The 20,143-nt window shown below is 43.7% G+C and overlaps 2 protein-coding genes across 4 annotated transcripts in view; one reads left to right on the top strand and one right to left on the bottom strand.

Moving 5' to 3' along the window:
- cssa13h18orf54 (chromosome ssa13 C18orf54 homolog) lies at positions 1-3,619 on the top strand. Of its 2 annotated transcripts, none has more exons than XM_014138974.2 (8): positions 1-245; positions 563-849; positions 1,042-1,920; positions 2,068-2,269; positions 2,455-2,530; positions 2,683-2,895; positions 3,017-3,063; positions 3,195-3,619. In XM_014138974.2, exons 2-8 carry the CDS (start codon positions 564-566, stop codon positions 3,280-3,282), a joined length of 1,791 nt encoding a protein of 596 aa, XP_013994449.1. In that variant the 5' UTR covers positions 1-245; position 563; the 3' UTR covers positions 3,283-3,619.
- A 520-nt stretch (positions 3,620-4,139) lies between these two features.
- The window catches only part of wdr91 (WD repeat domain 91), a 24,441-nt gene continuing 8,437 nt past the window's right edge, over positions 4,140-20,143 (bottom strand). For both annotated transcript variants that reach the window (XM_014138976.2, XM_014138975.2), the window contains exons 8-16: positions 17,621-17,779; positions 14,842-15,053; positions 13,105-13,255; positions 11,590-11,684; positions 11,142-11,313; positions 10,290-10,398; positions 9,474-9,586; positions 7,937-8,134; positions 4,140-4,804 (exon numbers count right to left, since the gene is read on the bottom strand). In XM_014138976.2, coding sequence (XP_013994451.1) covers positions 4,637-4,804; positions 7,937-8,134; positions 9,474-9,586; positions 10,290-10,398; positions 11,142-11,313; positions 11,590-11,684; positions 13,105-13,255; positions 14,842-15,053; positions 17,621-17,779 — 1,377 coding nt within the window. In that variant the 3' untranslated portion in view covers positions 4,140-4,636. The remainder of the gene's footprint in view (positions 4,805-7,936; positions 8,135-9,473; positions 9,587-10,289; positions 10,399-11,141; positions 11,314-11,589; positions 11,685-13,104; positions 13,256-14,841; positions 15,054-17,620; positions 17,780-20,143) is intronic.

Below are 20,143 nucleotides of genomic sequence, written 5' to 3'. Positions count from 1 at the left end.
CTCAACGTCAAGTGGCTATATCGTTAAAAAAATAAATATATATATATATATATATTTTGGTCTTATTTAATGTTAGGCATAACGTTAGCAGTGTGGTTTAGCCTATGCTTAGGTTTAAAAATCACATTTTAAGAAGAGAAATGTAAGAAATGGGTGGGGTTTCTGACTTTGTGGTAACTAGTGACGGACTGCTTGTTAGCTACGAACCAACTCAACTAGAGGAGCTAGCTAACTAATGTTTACCGGTAAGTTTATAACACGTTTCCTATCGTTTAAATTATTTACTTAATAGTTTAACAAGCAAGTAAAACCGGCAAGAGTACGACAACAACAAAAAACTGACGTTGAAGTTAACATTTTATTTTACAGTCAGCAAGTACAAACTTTCGGCGGGTTGTTTTTTGATTTATCCCGTTACAAGTCAGATTGGAGCTACCCCACCTCCTCTAGCCAGATAAACGCATGGGTTCTTTACGATCAGTTTATAGTAGTGTAACTTGGATATCTGACAAGCTAAAATAAGAAACTATTTAACTTTACAACATATCAGTTTGTTTGACAGAATGACTTCCGGCCAAAGTGACGGTATCTTTTCTCCGGAGTCAACCGTGACCTCCTTGTTGTCTAGTTCCGGACACCTGCGAGGCACCCTGAGGAACAACGATCTGTCTCTCACCGGTATCAGATACCGGGACCGGGACTATGAATCGGCTACTGAGGCCCTGGAAGCCTACATTGCAGACTTTGACAGAAGCCTGAACACTTCTGAAACTTCTACCGGAAGACTGCAGCTCCGGAAAAGGCTGATAAGTTCTGCTTTGCCCAGAACTGAGTTCAGGAATAAAGATGGTAAAGATTTAGGTTTTTGTCCTCAATTATGAAATGCTTAACTTTTATTTGTCCAAAGCTGTTTGAATATGGAGATAAAACATAATACTTTTATCAAGTGTTACTTGGATCTTAATTAATGTACAATAATTAGCCACTTTGATTGTATACTGTAACGGTGTATCATATAATAGTCTTGTTCATGGTTCCCAGTTCTTAGAGAGAGACTAACAGACAGGGAGCTGGACTTCCTGAATCTTCCTGTGGGTTCTGGTCACCGTGGAGCCTCAGACTGCATCAGCCTGACCACCGACGACCTGTTGGTGCTCCCCTGTGATGGCTCCCTACCCGTGACTCGCACCTCTGCTTTCCTCACCCAGTCTGGGGACTACCCCCTGGGGCAGAGCTCCCACTCTAACTCCTGGTCCTCTAGGAGGCCTAGACCTAACAGTAGCTCTCATATTAAACGCTGCCTGCACTACTCTGTCCCTCACAACACTCCTCACAAGCTGTACCAGTCCAGAGCTGGAACTCAAGCAGGGGAAACCCAAAATACAGAGCCCTTCACAGGCCCTAGAGTGAAGGGGAGCCTGTGGCCCCAGCATGGTCTCTACCACCAGACCACAGGCCCTTTCTCCCCCCACCGTGACTACCCTCGCTGGCTGACCAGCCAAAAGTCTGAGATGGATTTCTCTGGGGTCACCAGCATTCCTGACCTGAAGTACCCCGCCTGGCTCCAGGAGTGTAACAATGTTCCCAAAGACATTCCCACCACTAATATAGAGTTGTCAGAGTCTCATAAAAAGACACAGCATAGGGGCTGGGGCCCGACCCAGACCTTGCCCCCATCTCCTAGACCTCCCTCCTGGCTGGGCGAGCTGGAGGCTTCCTATGAGGAGCTAAAGGAAGGACAGAAGGACAGTAACGGCGGCCATCTTGAGGATGTCTCTGGTTCTGATGATGACAGGCAACAACTTCTCAGAGGAGAGGCTGATCACAGGACACTGAGGGAGTTCAGACTACAGTTTGCAGAGCGGCTAGCTTTAGCTGCAGAGGGAGAACGGAGCACTGATTCCGACAAGCTCTTCGGAGGTATAATAAACATTCTGCATGTCTAAACAACACCCAGGGCCTGTATTAATTTGTCCAGACTTAGTCCTCAGTTTACAGTTACAGTACACTGGTATTTTCATGTATTGTAAAAGTTGCATAAGAGCTGTCCACTGTGTTTCTTCACAGATGATAAGATCGAGAGTTTGATCTTGAAGGCAGAGAAGGTCCTTAACTCTCCTTCGTTAGGCCTAAACACTAACAGCCAGCTGCAGAACTCACCTTCACTAGACCTGACCAGCCAGCTGCAGAAGGACATGGGACACAGCCCTGGTGGTTCAGAGGATGTCCTCGAGGCTGATCGCTCTTGGGACAACCCTGCCATCACATTGTGAGTGCTAGTCAAAAAGTGGTGACATGTACAAATACAAAAGGAAGATTAAGTTTAATTAATTAAGATACATTACAAATATTAAGTAGGATATGTTTTGTAGAATCTACTTTAGTAAAGTCAACTATTTTTGAGCTATAATTTCACAGAAGGCTTTGCTAAATTCTCTGCTTCTCTCCCTGCAGTAAATCACCAGTGCCTGTAGGGGGTGCAGAAGACACACTGATCACCACAGAGCCTCTGAGAGACAGGAAAGACGAGGTCTATACAAAATGCTCCTTGATGAGATGATTCCTTAGTCCGTGTAACGTTTTAACTAAGAATTCTGATTTGAGAGATGGATATATTGTACCTCAGAGCCATGTACTTGTATCCTAACTCCCCCCATCTTCCATGTTGTGCCTGTGGTGCAGGCTGCCTCAGGCTCATGTTCGTCGGGCTACAGCAGCAGGAAACACCCTGGTCCGGTGGAGGCCCTCAAACAAATGCTGTTTAGCCTTCAAACCGTGGAGCAACAAGTCAATCTGAAGAATGACACAACAGAAAAGGAAGTAACCTTGGAGAATGGTTCAACACCATACCAAACACCAACGTTGGAGGACGCCACAAAACCACTGATGATAAAGGTACTGAGAATGAGATGAATGATGTGTAGACTTCAACTAATCTGGTTTCTAGTTAGGAATCTATTTTTTCCTGACATAACTGATGTGAACCAGAGCAGTTATACCATTGTCTGAATTACAGATGTCAGATGACTATGACGCTGGACTAGGTGGACAATCATTAAAGAGGTACAGTACTTACACATATATATATCTGGAATAAGACAGTAGACTAAATGTATATATATTTTTTTTTTTAAAGACCCATGATGCGCTGTCACATAAAGCCATTTTTAAATAACGATCTTGTTTTGTTTTAGGGCCCTGCATCACCTTGGGAGATTGAAGAGTCTTGTTGAAGACTCAGCTGGTGTAAAAGCCACATCTCAGGAAGGGAAATACTCGTAGGAGACCAGCCATATCTTCCTAAGAGAACTTGCATTGTTGTGTTGGTTACGTGAAAATGGTTTGAAAAGCAGAATGTCTAGGTCTTGGATTTGGACACTGAACATGAAGGGCCAAACAAGTAAAATCTGAATGACAGGGGAATTTCAGTATCTTGATTACTTAAGAACAGCACAAAATGATTCCCCCATTAACTACTCTAATAGCCGGACGTTTGTATTGTTTATAACAGCTTATATTTTATATCTCAAGTGCACATAACATCTAGTGAATTCAGTAACGCCTTATAAGCAGTAAGATCTCACAGAACCTGGTTTAATAAAGTGTACGATCACAATGACATGCTTGTTAGTTATCTGTGTTTAAGAGAATCCAATGGTAGGAAACAGATTGTAAGAGGAATCATTAATTTGCATTGAGTGAAGTTAGTTCTAAAGACAAGTTTCATGAAGAGCAGAACATTATTTGTTATGCAGTGTGTTTACCAGACTTGATGTCCAGGTAACTCATTAAAGTAAGTTAGGGATCTTGTCCAGTACCCACAAAACTTCTGTTTTAGGATCAGGTCCCAACTGATCCCAGACCAGCACTCCTCCTCTGAGATGATACTGGTCAGCCTAATAATGTGAGAGGAAGTGCATGAAGAAGATCACCCCAGGTTTTGATTTACATATGTAGCTCTTGTGTCTGCGTTGTCTTCTTCCATATGCTGTAAGTTTGGATGATTCCAATGTTCTGAGATCTATTGCCCATATTTGGGTCTAGTGAAGTATAACTGTATTTAAATCCAGGTGATTTTTTTTTTATCCCCCCGACACCAAATGGAACCATAACGACAGGAGAAAACACTAATACAGGGCTATCTACAAATTATTTATTGTCATAATAACAAGCAATTATACATACATGATTAAACAAACAGCCCTTGACCAGGAGTTGCCGTACTGCGTCAAACTGAGAAAAGCAAGAAATGGTCCCACGTCTGCATGGTGTTCGGCCGAGGACAGGTGCATTGGCATCTCAAGTTTTATTTCCCCTCACGGTTCAATTCTCAGAACAACCAGTTTAAGATTTTATAGGCACAACTTCTGTACTACGTCAAATATAACATGGTCTCTCACATGGACTGAACACCACTTGCAGGTAAGGAATGAGTTGATGTTATTCTAATTTATTAATATCCTATTATGACTTTCTAAAGCCCTGTTTCATCCATGATATGTTGTGGACTGCCTTAGGTCAGTACAAAGTATTACATTTAAGACGTATGCTACTGTAGAATACATCGGCTTCAATAGTGTGATAAAATGCTTCCCTCCAATGAGGAACCCTCCCTCGGGACTTTCAATTTGACCAATCAGGATTTCTGTGCCAGTAACGTGCTGAGTTTGATCTTTCCATCCATGGATGCGGTGAGGCAGGTGCCACAGTCCATGGCAGAGCACCAGTCCACTGTGACCACAGGGGCCTTGTGGCCCCCCAATGGTAGAACCTTCTCCAGACCACTATCACTGGTGCTGTTCAGCTGGTGAAGACAAGAGACACACACACACACACAGACTTAGTCAGGGCAACAGCAAAAACTCCCTCGCCTTGTTCGCACTCACGCTTGTCGATAGCTACTTATAAAATCGAGGGAAAATGTACTTACTATGACTACGTCTTAAAGATGGAATCCCCGTTAAGGGAAGCGTCTGGTAACCCCAGGAACATTTCTTATCGTTTTGTTTATGAAAGGAGGAGTCGCCTCTAGGTAAAACAAACTCATAGTACACACTCTGCTGCTCTTTCCCAGCATGCAGTGACGTGCGATGATGTCAGAGGGAAAACAAGTTCGTTGTTGTTGAAATCTCGCAAACAAAAAGGACATGGCAGTTTCACCACTCTGTATTCCAGCTTTAAGACGGACTAACAGTAAGTTGCTCTGGATAAGAGGTGTCTGCTAAATGACTAATGTAAAATGTACTGTTGCTACCATGTTTACTACACACAGATATTCTGCTTGTTGTGAGTGGGGAATGGCTCCACTGACCCGTCACTAACACACATCTCCTGCATGACATCCAGTCTTAATGAGATCTGTTCACTTCACAGCAGAGACTATAATATATAACGGTTCACAGCGTCAGGAGAAGCTGATGTTCCATTACTCATGGTGTTAAATTCATGTGGTAGTCCACAAATAATAGGTTTCACTCTCATGCAGGATATTTGTATTAGTGATGGGTGAACAGCCACACACACACACACACAATCCCAACAGCCTCCGTTTTGAGCGATCCTGCGAGCCATATGAAGTGGGAGTGTTGTCCTAATTCAAACTTTGAGCGAGGCGTAGTGCCTTTTCCGCCCTCTAGTTGGACCTCCAAACTAAGCGAATCGAGTTGCTGACTTCCTACCGAGTGGTACTCAAAACTCCCATGAAGCTCTGCGACCCAAGGCTCGAAAATTGGATACCACTGATCTAGCATGTTCCGAACTCCTGTGTGTAACAGACGTCAGAAAAATGTTGTAAAAGAAAAATAAACCCGGTTAAAACTGTACAAACAGTAAGTGTATATTTTGCATTTGTGAAATCATTTTGATGTCATATGGAAGTAAAGGGATTTATGTTTCTATAATCGTATCGTAAATTGAGAATCGACTGACGTTTTGATGGTGTATTTGGCTGTCAGTGCCGGTCTCCCTCTAAACATAACATATAAGGTTCTTGGATGTTAATAACGGTATGGGGAGAAAAAGGGGGTAAAAAAAATATAAAAGCCATTCATATTCTGACAATCTCTGAAACTCACTTAGATAATACCTTTGATGATACAGTGGTAGCAACACAAGGTTATAACATCTACAGAAAAGACAGAAATGCCAAAGGAGGAGGTGTTGTTGTTTATATTCAGAACCACAAGCTTAGAGAGGTTCTAATGTAAAATACTGTTGAAGTAATATGGTTCATCTGCCTCACCTAAAGCCCCTTCTGGTGGGAAGCTACTATAGACCACCAAGTGCTAACAGTCAGTATCTGGATAACACGTGTGAAATGCTTGATAATGTATGTAATATCAACAGAGAGGTATATTTTCTGGATGATTACAATATTGACATTAGCTTTCATCAAGCTGCCCACTCAAGCTAAAGCTTTAAACTGTAACCAGTGCCTGCATCCTGGTTCAGGTTATCAGTCAACCTACCAGAGTAGTTACAAACAGCACAGGAATGAAATCATCAACATGTATTGATCACATCTTTACTAATTTTAGCAGAAATTTGCTTGAAAGCAGTATCCAAATCCATCGGATGTAGTGATCACAATATAGCAGCCATATCTAGGAAAACCAAAGTTCCAAAGGCTGGGCCTAATATAGTGTATAAGAGGTCATACAATAAGTATTGTAGTGATTCCTATGTTGTTGATGTAAAGAATATTTGTTGGTCTGTGGTTTGTAATGAGGAGCAACCAGATGCTGCACTTGACACACTTATGAAATAACTTATTCCAGTGACTAATAAGCGTGCACCCATTAAGAAAATGACCTTTAAAACGGTTAAATCCCAGTGGATTGATGAGTAATTTAAACATTGTATGGTTGAGAGGGGATGAGGCAAAAGGAACGGCAAATAAGTCTGGCTGCACAACCGATTGGCAAACGTACTGCAAATTGAGAAATCGTGTGACTAAACTAAATAAAAAATAAGAAACGTTACTATGAAACAATGATAAATGATATAAACAATGATGGTAAAAAGCTTTGGAGCATCTTAAATGAAATTCTGGGCAAAAAGGCAAACTCAGCTCCATCATTCATTGAATCAGATGGCTATTCATCACAAAACCCACTGATATTACCAATTACTTTAATGATTTCGTTAATTGGCAAGATTAGCAAACTTAGGGATGACATGCCAGCAACAAACGCCGACACTACACATCCAAGTATAACTGATCAAATTATGAAAGACAAGCATTGAAAAAAATGTATTCCGTATAGGCTGGCATTACTAAAACCGTAGTACTGAGTTATGGTCCAGGGAGCTCTATGCTACTGCCAAGGGGTGTATTCATTCGTCTGTTTCTGTAGGAAAAACGTTTCGCAATGAAAAACGTTTACTCCCCGTTTGCTTCCGTTTGGTTCCAAGTGAATACACCACAGAAGAGCAGGGTCCACCCTTGCAAAGCACCTTCTGACCTTATCTCCTCCACATCTCCCTAAATGTTTTTGTATCTACATAGATGCATAAAAATTACGAAAATATATATATATTTTTTTTAAATAAATTGATAATAATAATTGTTGTTGTTCTCAAACCTTTCCTTGGGGACCCTCATCTGTTCCATGTGTTTGATCTATTCCAGAGCTGGCACACCTGATTTAACATGTCAACTAAATCATCAAGCCCTTGACCAGGTCAGTCATGTGAGCTCGTTCAGGGCTACAACACAAACTGTGAAACATCTGGGGGGGGGGTCCTTGAGGAGAGGTCTGAGAGCAACTGCTCTAAAACAGCCTTACCTTAGGTTTTATTAAACATTTTGTCCTAAATGACACCCTATTCCCTACATAGTACACTACTACCCCTATGGGCCCTGGTCAAAAGTAGTGCCCTATAAAGGGAAAAGGGTGCCATTTGGGACGTATAAAAAAACTCGAAGCAGCCTTACCCTGTAGATGAGTCCTCCGTTATTGGAGCAGGTGAGGACATGTTGTCCCTCGGAGTCGAAGGCGAACAGCCGTCCACGTGGCACCTGGACCTGCTTGTATCCACTGTAGCCAGACAGGACAAAGGGCCCCGTTGCATCCTGGGGCAGGGAGTTCTCTGACTGCTTCACTCCACACCGGTGGATGTTCCACTGGATAAACTGGAACAGATGTAATTACAGGGATTACCACCTGATTACTATGTTACTGATACAGAGGTTGGGGTTGGGTTAAATGAGGAAGACACATTTCAGTTGAATGCATTCAGTTGTACCACTGACTAGGTCCCCCCCTTCTGTCTGTGTTACCATGTTACTACTGTTACAGGCTAACATGTTACAGTAAGTGATCATGTTACTACTGTTACAGGCTAACATGTTACAGTAAGTGATCATGTTACTACTGTTACAGGCTAACATGTTACAGTAAGTGATCATGTTACTACTGTTACAGGCTAACATGTTACAGTAAGTGACCATGTTACTACTGTTACAGGCTAACATGTTACAGTAAGTGACCATGTTACTACTGTTACAGGCTAACATGTTACAGTAAGTGACCATGTTACTACTGTTACAGGCTAACATGTTACAGTAAGTGATCATGTTACTACTGTTACAGGCTAACATGTTACAGTAAGTGACCATGTTACTACTGTTACAGGCTAACATGTTACAGTAAGTGATCATGTTACTACTGTTACAGGCTAACATGTTACAGTAAGTGACCATGTTACTACTGTTACAGGCTAACATGTTACAGTAAGTGATCATGTTACTACTGTTACAGGCTAACATGTTACAGTAAGTGACCATGTTACTACTGTTAAGTGATTGTAACATTGACATGTTAGTCATTTAGCAGACACTTATCTTATCCAGAGCCACTTATAATCACATACTATTACGTTACGACTTTGTTACTAGTGTGACAATACCATGTTACTACCATGTTACTACCATGTTACTACCATGTTACTACCATGTTACTACCACGTTACTACCACGTTACTACAGTCTCACTACCATGTTACTACCATGTCACTACCATGTTACTACCACGTTACTACCACGTTACTACCATGTTACTACAGTCTCACTACCATGTTACTACCATGTTACTACCATGTTACTACCATGTTACTACCACGTTACTACCATGTTACTACAGTCTCACTACCATGTTACTACCATGTTACTACCATTTACTACCATGTTACTACAGTCTCACTACCATGTTACTACCATGTTACACCCTGGTTCGAATTCAGGCTGTATCACAACCGGCTGTGATTGGGAGTCCCATAAGGTGGTGCAAAATTGGCCCAGCGTCGCCCGGGTTTGGCCGGTGTAGGCCGTCATTGTAAATAAGAATTTGTTCTTAACTGACTTGTCTAGTTAAATAAAAGTTAAATATATATATATATATATATATATATATATTTTTAAACAACTGTGTTAGTAGCATGTTACTACTGTCTTACGACCTGAGTTCAGTTACCTTGCCGTCCTCTCCGATACTGAACACTGTATTCTCATCATAGCTGAACTCAACACTGTACACCTCGCCATCGTGGGCCCTCCAGCTCATAGCGCAGTCATAACGCTGCATATCTAGAGAGAATAGGGAGATAAGCACATGTTATAACAGCTCATAGCGCAGTCATAACGCTGCATGTCTAGAGAGAATAGGGAGATAAGCACATGTTATAACAGCTCATAGCGCAGTCATAACGCTGCATGTCTAGAGAGAATAGGGAGATAAGCACATGTTATAACAGCTCATAGCACAGTCATAGTGCTGCATTTCTGGAAAATAGAGAGAGACATGTTATAACAGCTCATAGCACAGTCATAATGCTGCATGTCTGGAAAATAGAGACATGTTATAACAGCTCATAGTACAATCATAGCGCTGCATGTCTGAAGAGGAGCAACGGTAAGAACATGTTATAACCGCTCATAGCACAGCCATAGTGATGCATGTCTGGAGGACAGAGAGAAAATAGAGGCACATGTTAACACGCATAGAAATATTATTATTAGAACAGCAATCTCCATTGAAGTCAATGAGGGGCATTTTTCATTCTAGTAATTCTATATTCACAGCCTCGTCTTCACTCAGAGACCTCATTGCAGTCAGCTATGTCAACTCCGAGATCTAGTTATTAGTGCCTACAGTATGTCAATGCATTATAATGCATTATGAAGAGACTATTCATAGGAGAAATGTTCCCACGTCATCTATTTCACCTCACATCAAATCTCCATTAAGCACAAGTCAACAAAAGGAGTGAGAGTAAATAAATCGACTTACCGAACAGTCTAATTACTCCATCAGCAGCTCCAGTTACCAGTAGGTTTCCGTTGTGGTTGAAGGCTGTACAGTTGATGGCTACTGGACCAGGCTCCAGAGAGAACTGAAGCTGAGGACGATAGGATAGGACATGGAGACGTCACATGGTTCAGTGAGGGGAAAGACATGAATGAGGCTACAGGGCTTTAACTTCAGACGGGTAGAGTATACATGTGAAAGATTTCTATAATACATAGTACATATTTATAAATTCTATCTATAATATATAGTACATATCTATAAATTCTATCTATAATATAATATTTACCTATATATAACTGTGATGCATTTCGACAATGTTTTAGCTAAATAAAGTTCCTGATCTCAGAACAATAGCATCGAGTTGCCCCCTTCAACTTTAAACGATAACTGGAAGCAACACTGGTGAATGAGAAAAATTATAGAAATGCTCCTCCTCCACAAGGACTTGGGTGTTTGGGTGACATAGTACACGTGTTCGGGTGACATAGTACACGTGTTCGGGTGACATAGTACACGTGTTCGGGTGACATAGTACACGTGTTCGGGTGACATAGTACACGTGTTCGGGTGACATAGTACACGTGTTCGGGTGACATAGTACACGTGTTCGGGTGACATAGTACACGTGTTCGGGTGACATAGTACACGTGTTCGGGTGACATAGTACACGTGTTCGGGTGACATAGTACACGTGTTCGGGTGACATAGTACACGTGTTCGGGTGACATAGTACACGTGTTTGGGCGACAGGACTCGTGCTTGGGTGACATCATACACGTGTTCGGGTGACATGGTACACGTGTTCGGGTGACGTGTTTCCTACAGCAGTACCTGCTGTTTGACAGTCTTGGTGTCCCAGAGCAGCAGCTGTCCAGAGACAGAGAGGGGATTGGGAAGCCGTGGTACTGTCTCTGTCACACTCCCAGAGCGCCCAGGCCCGGCGTGTGCTGCTGCAGAACACACAAAGGACGTCCCACTGGGGCTACAGGCCAGGGACAGGATGCTACACAACACCACACAGGAACAGGACAGGAGACACCAGACAGATCAGTCAGTACAGTAATACCTTCCATTATTAAACCTCTACAGGCTGGTTTAGCAGACAGATTAAGATGGAAAATCTCCATAGAATTGTTGTTGTTGTCCAGGACCAGACTTAATCTGTGTCTGGGAATCCACCCCTCTGATGAGACGTGGAAGACTTCTGCTACAGATATCCATTATTCCAACCATGATGCTTTGTCAAATCACTCTGAATAAGAGAGGCACTTTAGCTTACCGTTGATGAGTCTCATCTATGGCCATCTCATATAGGTTCTTCTTAGCGTCAGTGTCGTACAGCCTCACCGTGCCCACACCACTGCCCAGTAACAGCTATAAAAGGATGCAAGACCAAAGACGGTAATTACTGACTGGGGTTTCCACTTTCCCACCTCATTCTGCAAACAGTCAGAGAACAGGGAGCTGAGGACTGAGGATGCCATAACTACCTCATGTAAACATAGACCTGACCTGTTCATTACACACCCAACTGAAACAGGAAGGGACAACTGGGACTTGTCCAATAAGATGGGAAGAAAACAGACTGAAACAGGAAGGGACAACTGGGACTTGTCCAATAAGATGGGAAGAAAACAGACTGAAACAGGAAGGGACAACTGGGACTTGTCCAATAAGATGGGAAGAAAACAGACTGAAACAGGAAGGGACAACTGGGACTTGTCCAATAAGACATTTTTGGTTTTTGCTAGGATGTACCCTAATGAACATAACCCTGATGTGCTGTGTTTAGGTCAGAGGTCATACCAGTCCGTCAGGCTTGGTGGCCCACTCCAGAGACAGCAGAGGGTTAGAGAAGCTGTGTTAAGGTCAAAGGTCATACCAGTCCGTCAGGCTTGGTGGCCCACTCCAGAGACAGCAGAGGGTTAGAGAAGCTGTGTTAAGGTCAAAGGTCATACCAGTCCGTCAGGCTTGGTGGCCCACTCCAGAGACAGCAGAGGGTTAGAGAAGCTGTGTTAAGGTCAAAGGTCATACCAGTCCGTCAGGCTTGGTGGCCCACTCCAGAGACAGCAGAGGGTTAGAGAAGCTGTGTTAAGGTCAAAGGTCATACCAGTCCGTCAGGCTTGGTGGCCCACTCCAGAGACAGCAGAGGGTTAGAGAAGCTGTGTTAAGGTCAAAGGTCATACCAGTCCGTCAGGCTTGGTGGCCCACTCCAGAGACAGCAGAGGGTTAGAGAAGCTGTGTTAAGGTCAAAGGTCATACCAGTCTGTCAGGCTTGGTGGCCCACTCCAGAGACAGCAGAGGGTTAGAGAAGCTGTGTTAAGGTCAAAGGTCATACCAGTCTGTCAGGCTTGGTGGCCCACTCCAGAGACAGCAGAGGGTTAGAGAAGCTGTGTTAAGGTCAAAGGTCATACCAGTCTGTCAGGCTTGGTGGCCCACTCCAGGGACAGCAGAGGGTTAGAGAAGCTGTGTTAAGGTCAAAGGTCATACCAGTCTGTCAGGCTTGGTGGCCCACTCCAGAGACAGCAGAGGGTTAGAGAAGCTGTGTTAAGGTCAAAGGTCATACCAGTCTGTCAGGCTTGGTGGCCCACTCCAGAGACAGCAGAGGGTTAGAGAAGCTGTGTTAAGGTCAAAGGTCATAGCAGTCTGTCAGGCTTTGTGGCCCACTCCAGAGACAGCAGAGGGTTAGAGAAGCTGTGTTAAGGTCAAAGGTCATACCAGTCCGTCAGGCTTGGTGGCCCACTCCAGAGACAGCAGAGGGTTAGAGAAGCTGTGTTAAGGTCAAAGGTCATACCAGTCTGTCAGGCTTGGTGGCCCACTCCAGAGACAGCAGAGGGGACTTGGACATGATGGTGGCCTTGGTCTGCATGATGGGGTTGAAGGACCACACCTTGATGACTCCGTCCACGTCCAAACTGGCTACTCTCCTCCCTGAGCAGTCCACCCTGGGACCCGGAGACAGGAGAAACAGTGAAGATACACGACGGAGCTGGACCTCATTAATACCCTTTTCACAATTTCACCTGACCAGGTCAGTTGACTGAGAACACATTCTCATTTACTACAAAAGACCTAGGGAGGAGTTACAGGGATGAATGAGCCAATTGGAAGCTGGGGATGATTAGGTGGCCATGATGGTATGAGGGACAGATTGGGAATTTAGCCAGGACACCAGGGGTTAACACCCCTACTCTTACGATAAGTGGCATGGGATCTTTAATGACCTCAGAGACTCAGGACACCCGTTTAACGTCCCATCTGAAAGACGGCACCCTACACAGGGCAATGTCCCCAATCACTGCCCTGGGGCATTGGGATATATCTTTTTTTTTAACGAGAGGAAAGAGTGCCTCCAACACCACTTCCAGCTCGGATATTTTATTTTCACATGGTCCTTTCCAGCATGGTTCCACGGCCAGGGCAGTACAGCTCTGTTACTATGGTGGATGTGTAACCAGGGCAGTACAGCTCTGTTACTATGGTGGATGTGTAACCAGGGCAGTACAGCTCTGTTACTATGGTGGATGTGTAACCAGGGCAGTACAGCTCTGTTACTATGGTGGATGTGTAACCAGGGCAGTACAGCTCTGTTACTATGGTGGATGTGTAACCAGGGCAGTACAGCTCTGTTACTATGGTGGCTGGGTAACCAGGGCAGTACAACTCTGTTACTATGGTGGATGTGTAACCAGGGCAGTACAGCTCTGTTACTATGGTGGATGTGTAACCAGGGCAGTACAGCTCTGTTACTATGGTGGATGTGTAACCAGGGCAGTACAGCTCTGTTACTATGGTGGATGTGTAACCAGGGCAGTACAGCTCTGTTACTATGGTGGATGTGTAACCAGGGCAGTACAGCTCTGTTACTATGGTGGATATGTACCAAGCCAGGGCAGTACAGCTCTGTTACATGTGTAACCAGGGCAGTACAGCTCTGTTACTATGGTGGATGGGTAACCAGGGCAGTACAGCTCTGTTACTATGGTGGATATGTACCAAGCCAGGGCAGTACAGCTCTGTTACTATGGTGGATGTGTAACCAGGGCAGTACAGCTCTGTTACTATGCTGGATGTGTAACCAGGGCAGTACAGCTCTGTTACTATGGTGGATGGGTAACCAGGGCAGTACAGCTCTGTTACTATGGTGGATATGTACCAAGCCAGGGCAGTACAACTCTGTTACTATGGTGGATGTGTAACCAGGGCAGTACAGCTCTGTTACTATGGTGGATGTGTAACCAGGGCAGTACAGCTCTGTTACTATGGTGGATGTGTAACCAGGGCAGTACAGCTCTGTTACTATGGTGGATGTGTAACCAGGGCAGTACAGCTCTGTTTGGCTCAGTAAGGAGAACAGATATCTGACAGTGGAAAGTGTCTACTTACTCAGTATATTCCGGCGATTAGTATGTCTGACCACTTAAGAGCTACTGTCGTAGATCAATAATAAACCAGTGTTCATCAGGAGTTCCACTCCACTAGAATCTGACTTTAACAGGTGTTCAGTGTAACGTTAAAGGTGACGTCCTACCTGCAGTGCATGATAGAGGAGTGATGCTCTCCGTACTCTTCCTGACTGAGCTTGATGAAGGGTTGTTCCACCCCCAGCACCCCTGTAGCCCTCTGTCCCTCCCCGCTGACCTGTGTCTGGTTGGGGGGAGGAGGGTCTATCAGGTCACTGCTGGTGGTCCCCCCCTCAAGGTGAGGCTCTGGGTCCCCACTTTCCCCTCTCTTCTCAGGCATCTGAAAGAAGAGACGAGCCTGATTTAGCTTCCTGATAATACTGCCAGGAATCCCTCCCATACTTCCCTTCAGACCTCACATAGAGATGTCGGATCTTAATACGACCCATTTCGTCACAGGAGGAAAATAATCCTGCAGCAGGAGGATTTGAATGTCTATATAATATTTAAAATGGCTGCCAGGCGGCAGCTGGAAGCAGTGATTGTAGGTTACAATAAGTTAGACTGCAGGTCCACTGGGCATCAGTTAAAGTAGTCTATCTAGACTGCGTGCAGGTTACAGCGTGCCTCGTGTGAATTCTTATGTGGATTATAATACATGGACAATATTTGTAGGGGGTAGAGGTATTTTTCATGAGGGAAAATCTTTTTTTTTTAGATCAGTTATTTTATTACAGTGCATTCGGAAATTACAGCCTTATTCTTAAATGTATTCAATAGTTTTTTCCCCTCATCAATCTACACACAATACCCCATAATGACAAAACAGACATTTTGCAAATTTAGGACATTTACATAAGTGTTCAGACTCTTTACTCAGTACTTTGTTGAAGCAGCAAATACAGCATTGGGTCTTCTTGGGTGTGACGCTACAAGCTTGGTACACCTGTATTTGGGGAGTTTCTCCCATTCTTCTCTACAGATCCTCTCAAGCTCTGTCAGGTTGGATGGGGAGCGTCGCTGCACAGCTATTTTCAGATCTCTCCAGAGATGTTCGATCGGGTTCAAGTCCGGGCTCTGGGTGGGCCACTCAAGGACATTCAGAGACTTGTCCCGAAGCCACTCCTGCGTTGTCTTGGCTGTGTGCTTAGGGTCGTTGTCCTGTTGGAAGGTGAACCTTCGCCCCAGTCTGAGGTCCTGAGCGCTCTGGAGCAGGTTTTCATCAAGGATCTCTCTGTACTTTGCTCTGTTCATCTTTCCTTTGATCCTGACTAGTCTCCCAGTCCTTGAGGCTGAAAAACATACCCACAGCATGATGCCGCCACCACCATGCTTCACCGTAGGGATGGTGCCTGGTTTCCTCCAGACGTGACGCTTGGCATTCAGGCCAAAGAGTTCAATCTTGGTTTCATCAGACCAGAGAATCTTGTTTCTCATGGTTAGAGTCCTTTAGGTGCCTTTTGGCAAACTCCAAGCGGGCTGTCATGTGCCTTTTACTGAAGAGTGGCTTCTGCCTGGCCACTATACCATAAAAGCCTGATTGGTGGAGTGGTGCAGAGATGGTTGTCATTCTGGAAGATTCTCCCATCTCCACAGAGGACCTCTGGAGATCTGTCAGAGGGACCATTGGGTTCTTGGTCACCTCCCTGACCAAGGGCCTTCTCCCCCAACTGATCAGTTTTCCCGGGCAGACAGCCCTAGGAATATTTTCATTAAGAAACTGATAAAACACAGCCATGTCAAATCAACTCCGATTCCCAGTCATGTCAAATCAACTCCGATTCCCAGTCATGTCAAATCAACTCCGATTCCCAGCCATGTCAAATCAACTCCGATTCCCAGTCATGTCAAATCAACTCCGATTCCCAGCCATGTCAAATCAACTCCGATTCCCAGTCATGTCAAATCAACTCCGATTCCCAGTCATGTCAAATCAACTCCGATGCACAGTCATGTCAAATCAACTCCGATTCCCAGTCATGTCAAATCAACTCCGATTCCCAGTCATGTCAAATCAACTCCGATTCCCAGTCATGTCAAATCAACTCCGATTCCCAGTCATGTCAAATCAACTCCGATTCCCAGTCATGTCAAATCAACTCCGATTCCCAGTCATGTCAAATCAACTCCGATTCCCAGTCATGTCAAATCAACTCCGATTCCCAGTCATGTCAAATCAACTCCGATTCCCAGTCATGTCAAATCAACTCCGATTCCCAGCCATGTCAAATCAACTCCGATTCCCAGCCATGTCAAATCAACTCCGATTCCCAGTCATGTCAAATCAACTCCGATTCCCAGTCATGTCAAATCAACTCCGATTCACAGTCATGTCAAATCAACTCCGATTCCCAGTCATGTCAAATCAACTCCGATTCCCAGTCATGTCAAATCAACTCCGATTCCCAGTCATGTCAAATCAACTCCGATTCCCAGTCATGTCAAATCAACTCCGATTCACAGTCATGTCAAATCAACTTCGATTCCCAGTCATGTCAAATCAACTCCGATTCCCAGTCATGTCAAATCAACTCCGATTCCCAGTCATGTGTTTTTGTTCTACCTTGTGTTATTTCTAGTAATACATTGTTATTGATTACTGCTCTTGGGTTAAGAGCTGGCTAGAAAGGCATTTCACTGTACTGTGGATGTGACGATAAAACTTGAAACTTGAATGGCGTTGCCATGGCATTTCAATTGTTTTGGTCGATTGATCTCTTTACCAATTGATCTCTTTGGAATGTAATATGTAAATAGAACATCATTATACTACTATGGGTTAGTGAAGGAGGGAAAGCAAGTAAATGTAAGCCAAGAACTTTGTTACAGAAAGTGGAATTTGCTCATTCAATTTCTAAATATGTCCACTAGGCAACATCCTTTCCTTAGTAATACAGTAGGTGAAACCTGATTTTGTGGCTTGGAGAAGAGCTCCTTCCTTTCCTTCTCGTGGTCCTGGTGCCGTCTCTGCCTGGGGTGAGAGGTAAACCCAGCCTGGGGTTCACTGGTTCCCCCAGCGCTACAGACCGGCCTGGGTTCCTTGGAGGCCGCTACTGGGTCCTTGGGCTTTACAGAATAAGATACATGAAAGCGGTTTGTTTTCCAAAACACAGGTAAGTCTATAATCAAAAACGCCCTATCATAAGTATTTACCCCCCCCACACACACACACATTTTATTGTGTTACAAATTGGGATTGAAATGTATTACATTTTTTTGTCAAAGATCTACACAAAATACTATGTAATGATTAATGAAAAATAAACACTAATACTGTATAATAAACACGAAAACTGTATAATAAACACTAATACTGCAAAATAAACACTAATACTGTATACTGTATTATTTTCCCATTTCTTCAAGCACTGTCAAAGTGATGGGGATCATGGCTAGACAGACATTTTCAGGTCATGCCATAGATTTTCAAACTGATTTAAGTCAAAACTGTAACTAGGACACTCAGTTACATTCACTGTCTTCTTGGTAACTCCAGTGTACATTTGGCCTTGTGTTTTAGGTTGTTGTCCTGCTGAAAGGTGAATTCATCTCCCAGTGTCTGATGGAAAGAAGACTGAATCAGGTTTTCCTCTAGGATTTTGCTTGTGCTTAGCTTCATCCTGTTTCTTTTTATCCTGAAAAACTCCCCAGTATTTACCGATGTCAAGCATACCCATAACATGACGCAGCCACCACCATGCTTGAAAATAAGGAGGCAGTTACTCAGTGATGTGTTTTGTTGGATTTATCCAAAACAGACTTGGCATTTAGGCATAAAAGTATATTCCTTTGTATTACTTTAGTGCCTTGTTGCATTCAAGATGCATGCTTTGGAATATTTGTATTCTGTATATTTGAATTTTTCTTTTCACTCGTTACAAGGTCGTTGATCCATCCTCAGTTTTCTCCCATCACAGCCTCTAGCTGTTTTAAAGTCACCAATGGCTTTCTGGTGAAATCCCTGAGGATGACTGTATCTTTGATGTGTCTGGGTATTTCAATACATCATCCACAGCATCATTATTAACTTGTCCATGCTTAAAGACATATTCAAATGTCTGATTTGTTATTGTTACCCATCTACCAATCACTGCCATTCTTTAATGAGGCTTTCGAAAAGCTCGTAGGTCGTTTGTAGTTGAATCTGTCCTTGAAATAAAAAAAACTAGACTGAGGGTCCTTACAGATGGTGTATAATATAGGGGACAGAGGAAGGGGTTAGTCGTTCACTACTAGACTGAGGGGCCTTACAGATGTTGTATAATATAGGGGACAGAGGAAGGGGTTAGTCGTTCACTACTAGACTGAGGGGCCTTACAGAGGAAGGGGTTAGTCGTTCACTACTAGACTGAGGGTCCTTACAGATGTTGTATAATATAGGGGACAGAGGAAGGGGTTAGTCGTTCACTACTAGACTGAGGGGCCTTACAGATGGTGTATAATATAGGGGACAGAGGAAGGGGTTAGTTGTTCACTACTAGACTGAGGGACGTTACAGATGGTGTATAATATAGGGGACAGAGGAAGGGGTTAGTCGTTCACTACTAGACTGAGGGACCTTACAGAGGAAGGGGTTAGTCGTTCACTACTAGACTGAGGGTCCTTACAGATGTTGTATAATATAGGGGACAGAGGAAGGGGTTAGTCGTTCACTACTAGACTGAGGGGCCTTACAGATGGTGTATAATATAGGGGACAGAGGAAGGGGTTAGTTGTTCACTACTAGACTGAGGGACGTTACAGATGGTGTATAATATAGGGGACAGAGGAAGGGGTTAGTCGTTCACTACTAGACTGAGGGACCTTACAGAGGAAGGGGTTAGTCGTTCACTACTAGACTGAGGGACCCTACAGATGGTGTATAATATAGGGGACAGAGGAAGGGGTTAGTCGTTCACTACTAGACTGAGGGACCCTACAGATGGTGTATAATATAGGGGACAGAGGAAGGGGTTAGTCGTTCACTACTAGACTGAGGGACCTTACAGATGGTGTATAATATAGGGGACAGAGGAATGTAAACCATGTAAACCCATGGTGTATAATATAGGGGACGGAGGAAGGGGTTAGTCGTTCACTACTAGACTGAGGGGCCTTACAGACAGGGGACAGAGGAATGTAAACCATGTAAACCCTTAACTATTTCACACACAGCCCACGTAACTTATTATGCGATTCGTTAAGCCAAATGTTACTCCCCCCCCCCCAAAAAATATATATTTAAATCCCAATTTATAACGCAACAAAATGTGAAAACAAAATTCAAGGGGGGTGAATACTTACAGTATAATACCAACTGTGAATACTGAAAAATACATACTGCTAGTCGTGTCATAAACGGTGTAAACTGCAAAATATTGGTAAAAGTTTAAAGTCACTTGACTAACAGTTATCTAAAATAGTACTGCACACACAGTGAGCGGAAGGGAT

This window comes from Salmo salar, chromosome ssa13, assembly GCF_905237065.1.
Source record: "Salmo salar chromosome ssa13, Ssal_v3.1, whole genome shotgun sequence".
NCBI classification, from domain to species: domain Eukaryota; kingdom Metazoa; phylum Chordata; class Actinopteri; order Salmoniformes; family Salmonidae; genus Salmo; species Salmo salar.
Note: the sequence above shows the minus strand (reverse complement) of the source record. Positions and strands in the feature narration are given on the sequence as shown.

Bases quoted from the DNA above. Each gene is read 5' to 3' on its own strand.
- cssa13h18orf54 (XM_014138974.2), top strand. From the start codon at position 564: ATGACTTCCGGCCAAAGTGACGGTATCTTTTCTCCGGAGTCAACCGTG. The intron at 850-1,041 runs GTAAAGATTTAG...CATGGTTCCCAG, and splicing joins TGAGTTCAGGAATAAAGATG to TTCTTAGAGAGAGACTAACA. The intron at 2,270-2,454 runs GTGAGTGCTAGT...CTCTCCCTGCAG, and splicing joins GACAACCCTGCCATCACATT to TAAATCACCAGTGCCTGTAG.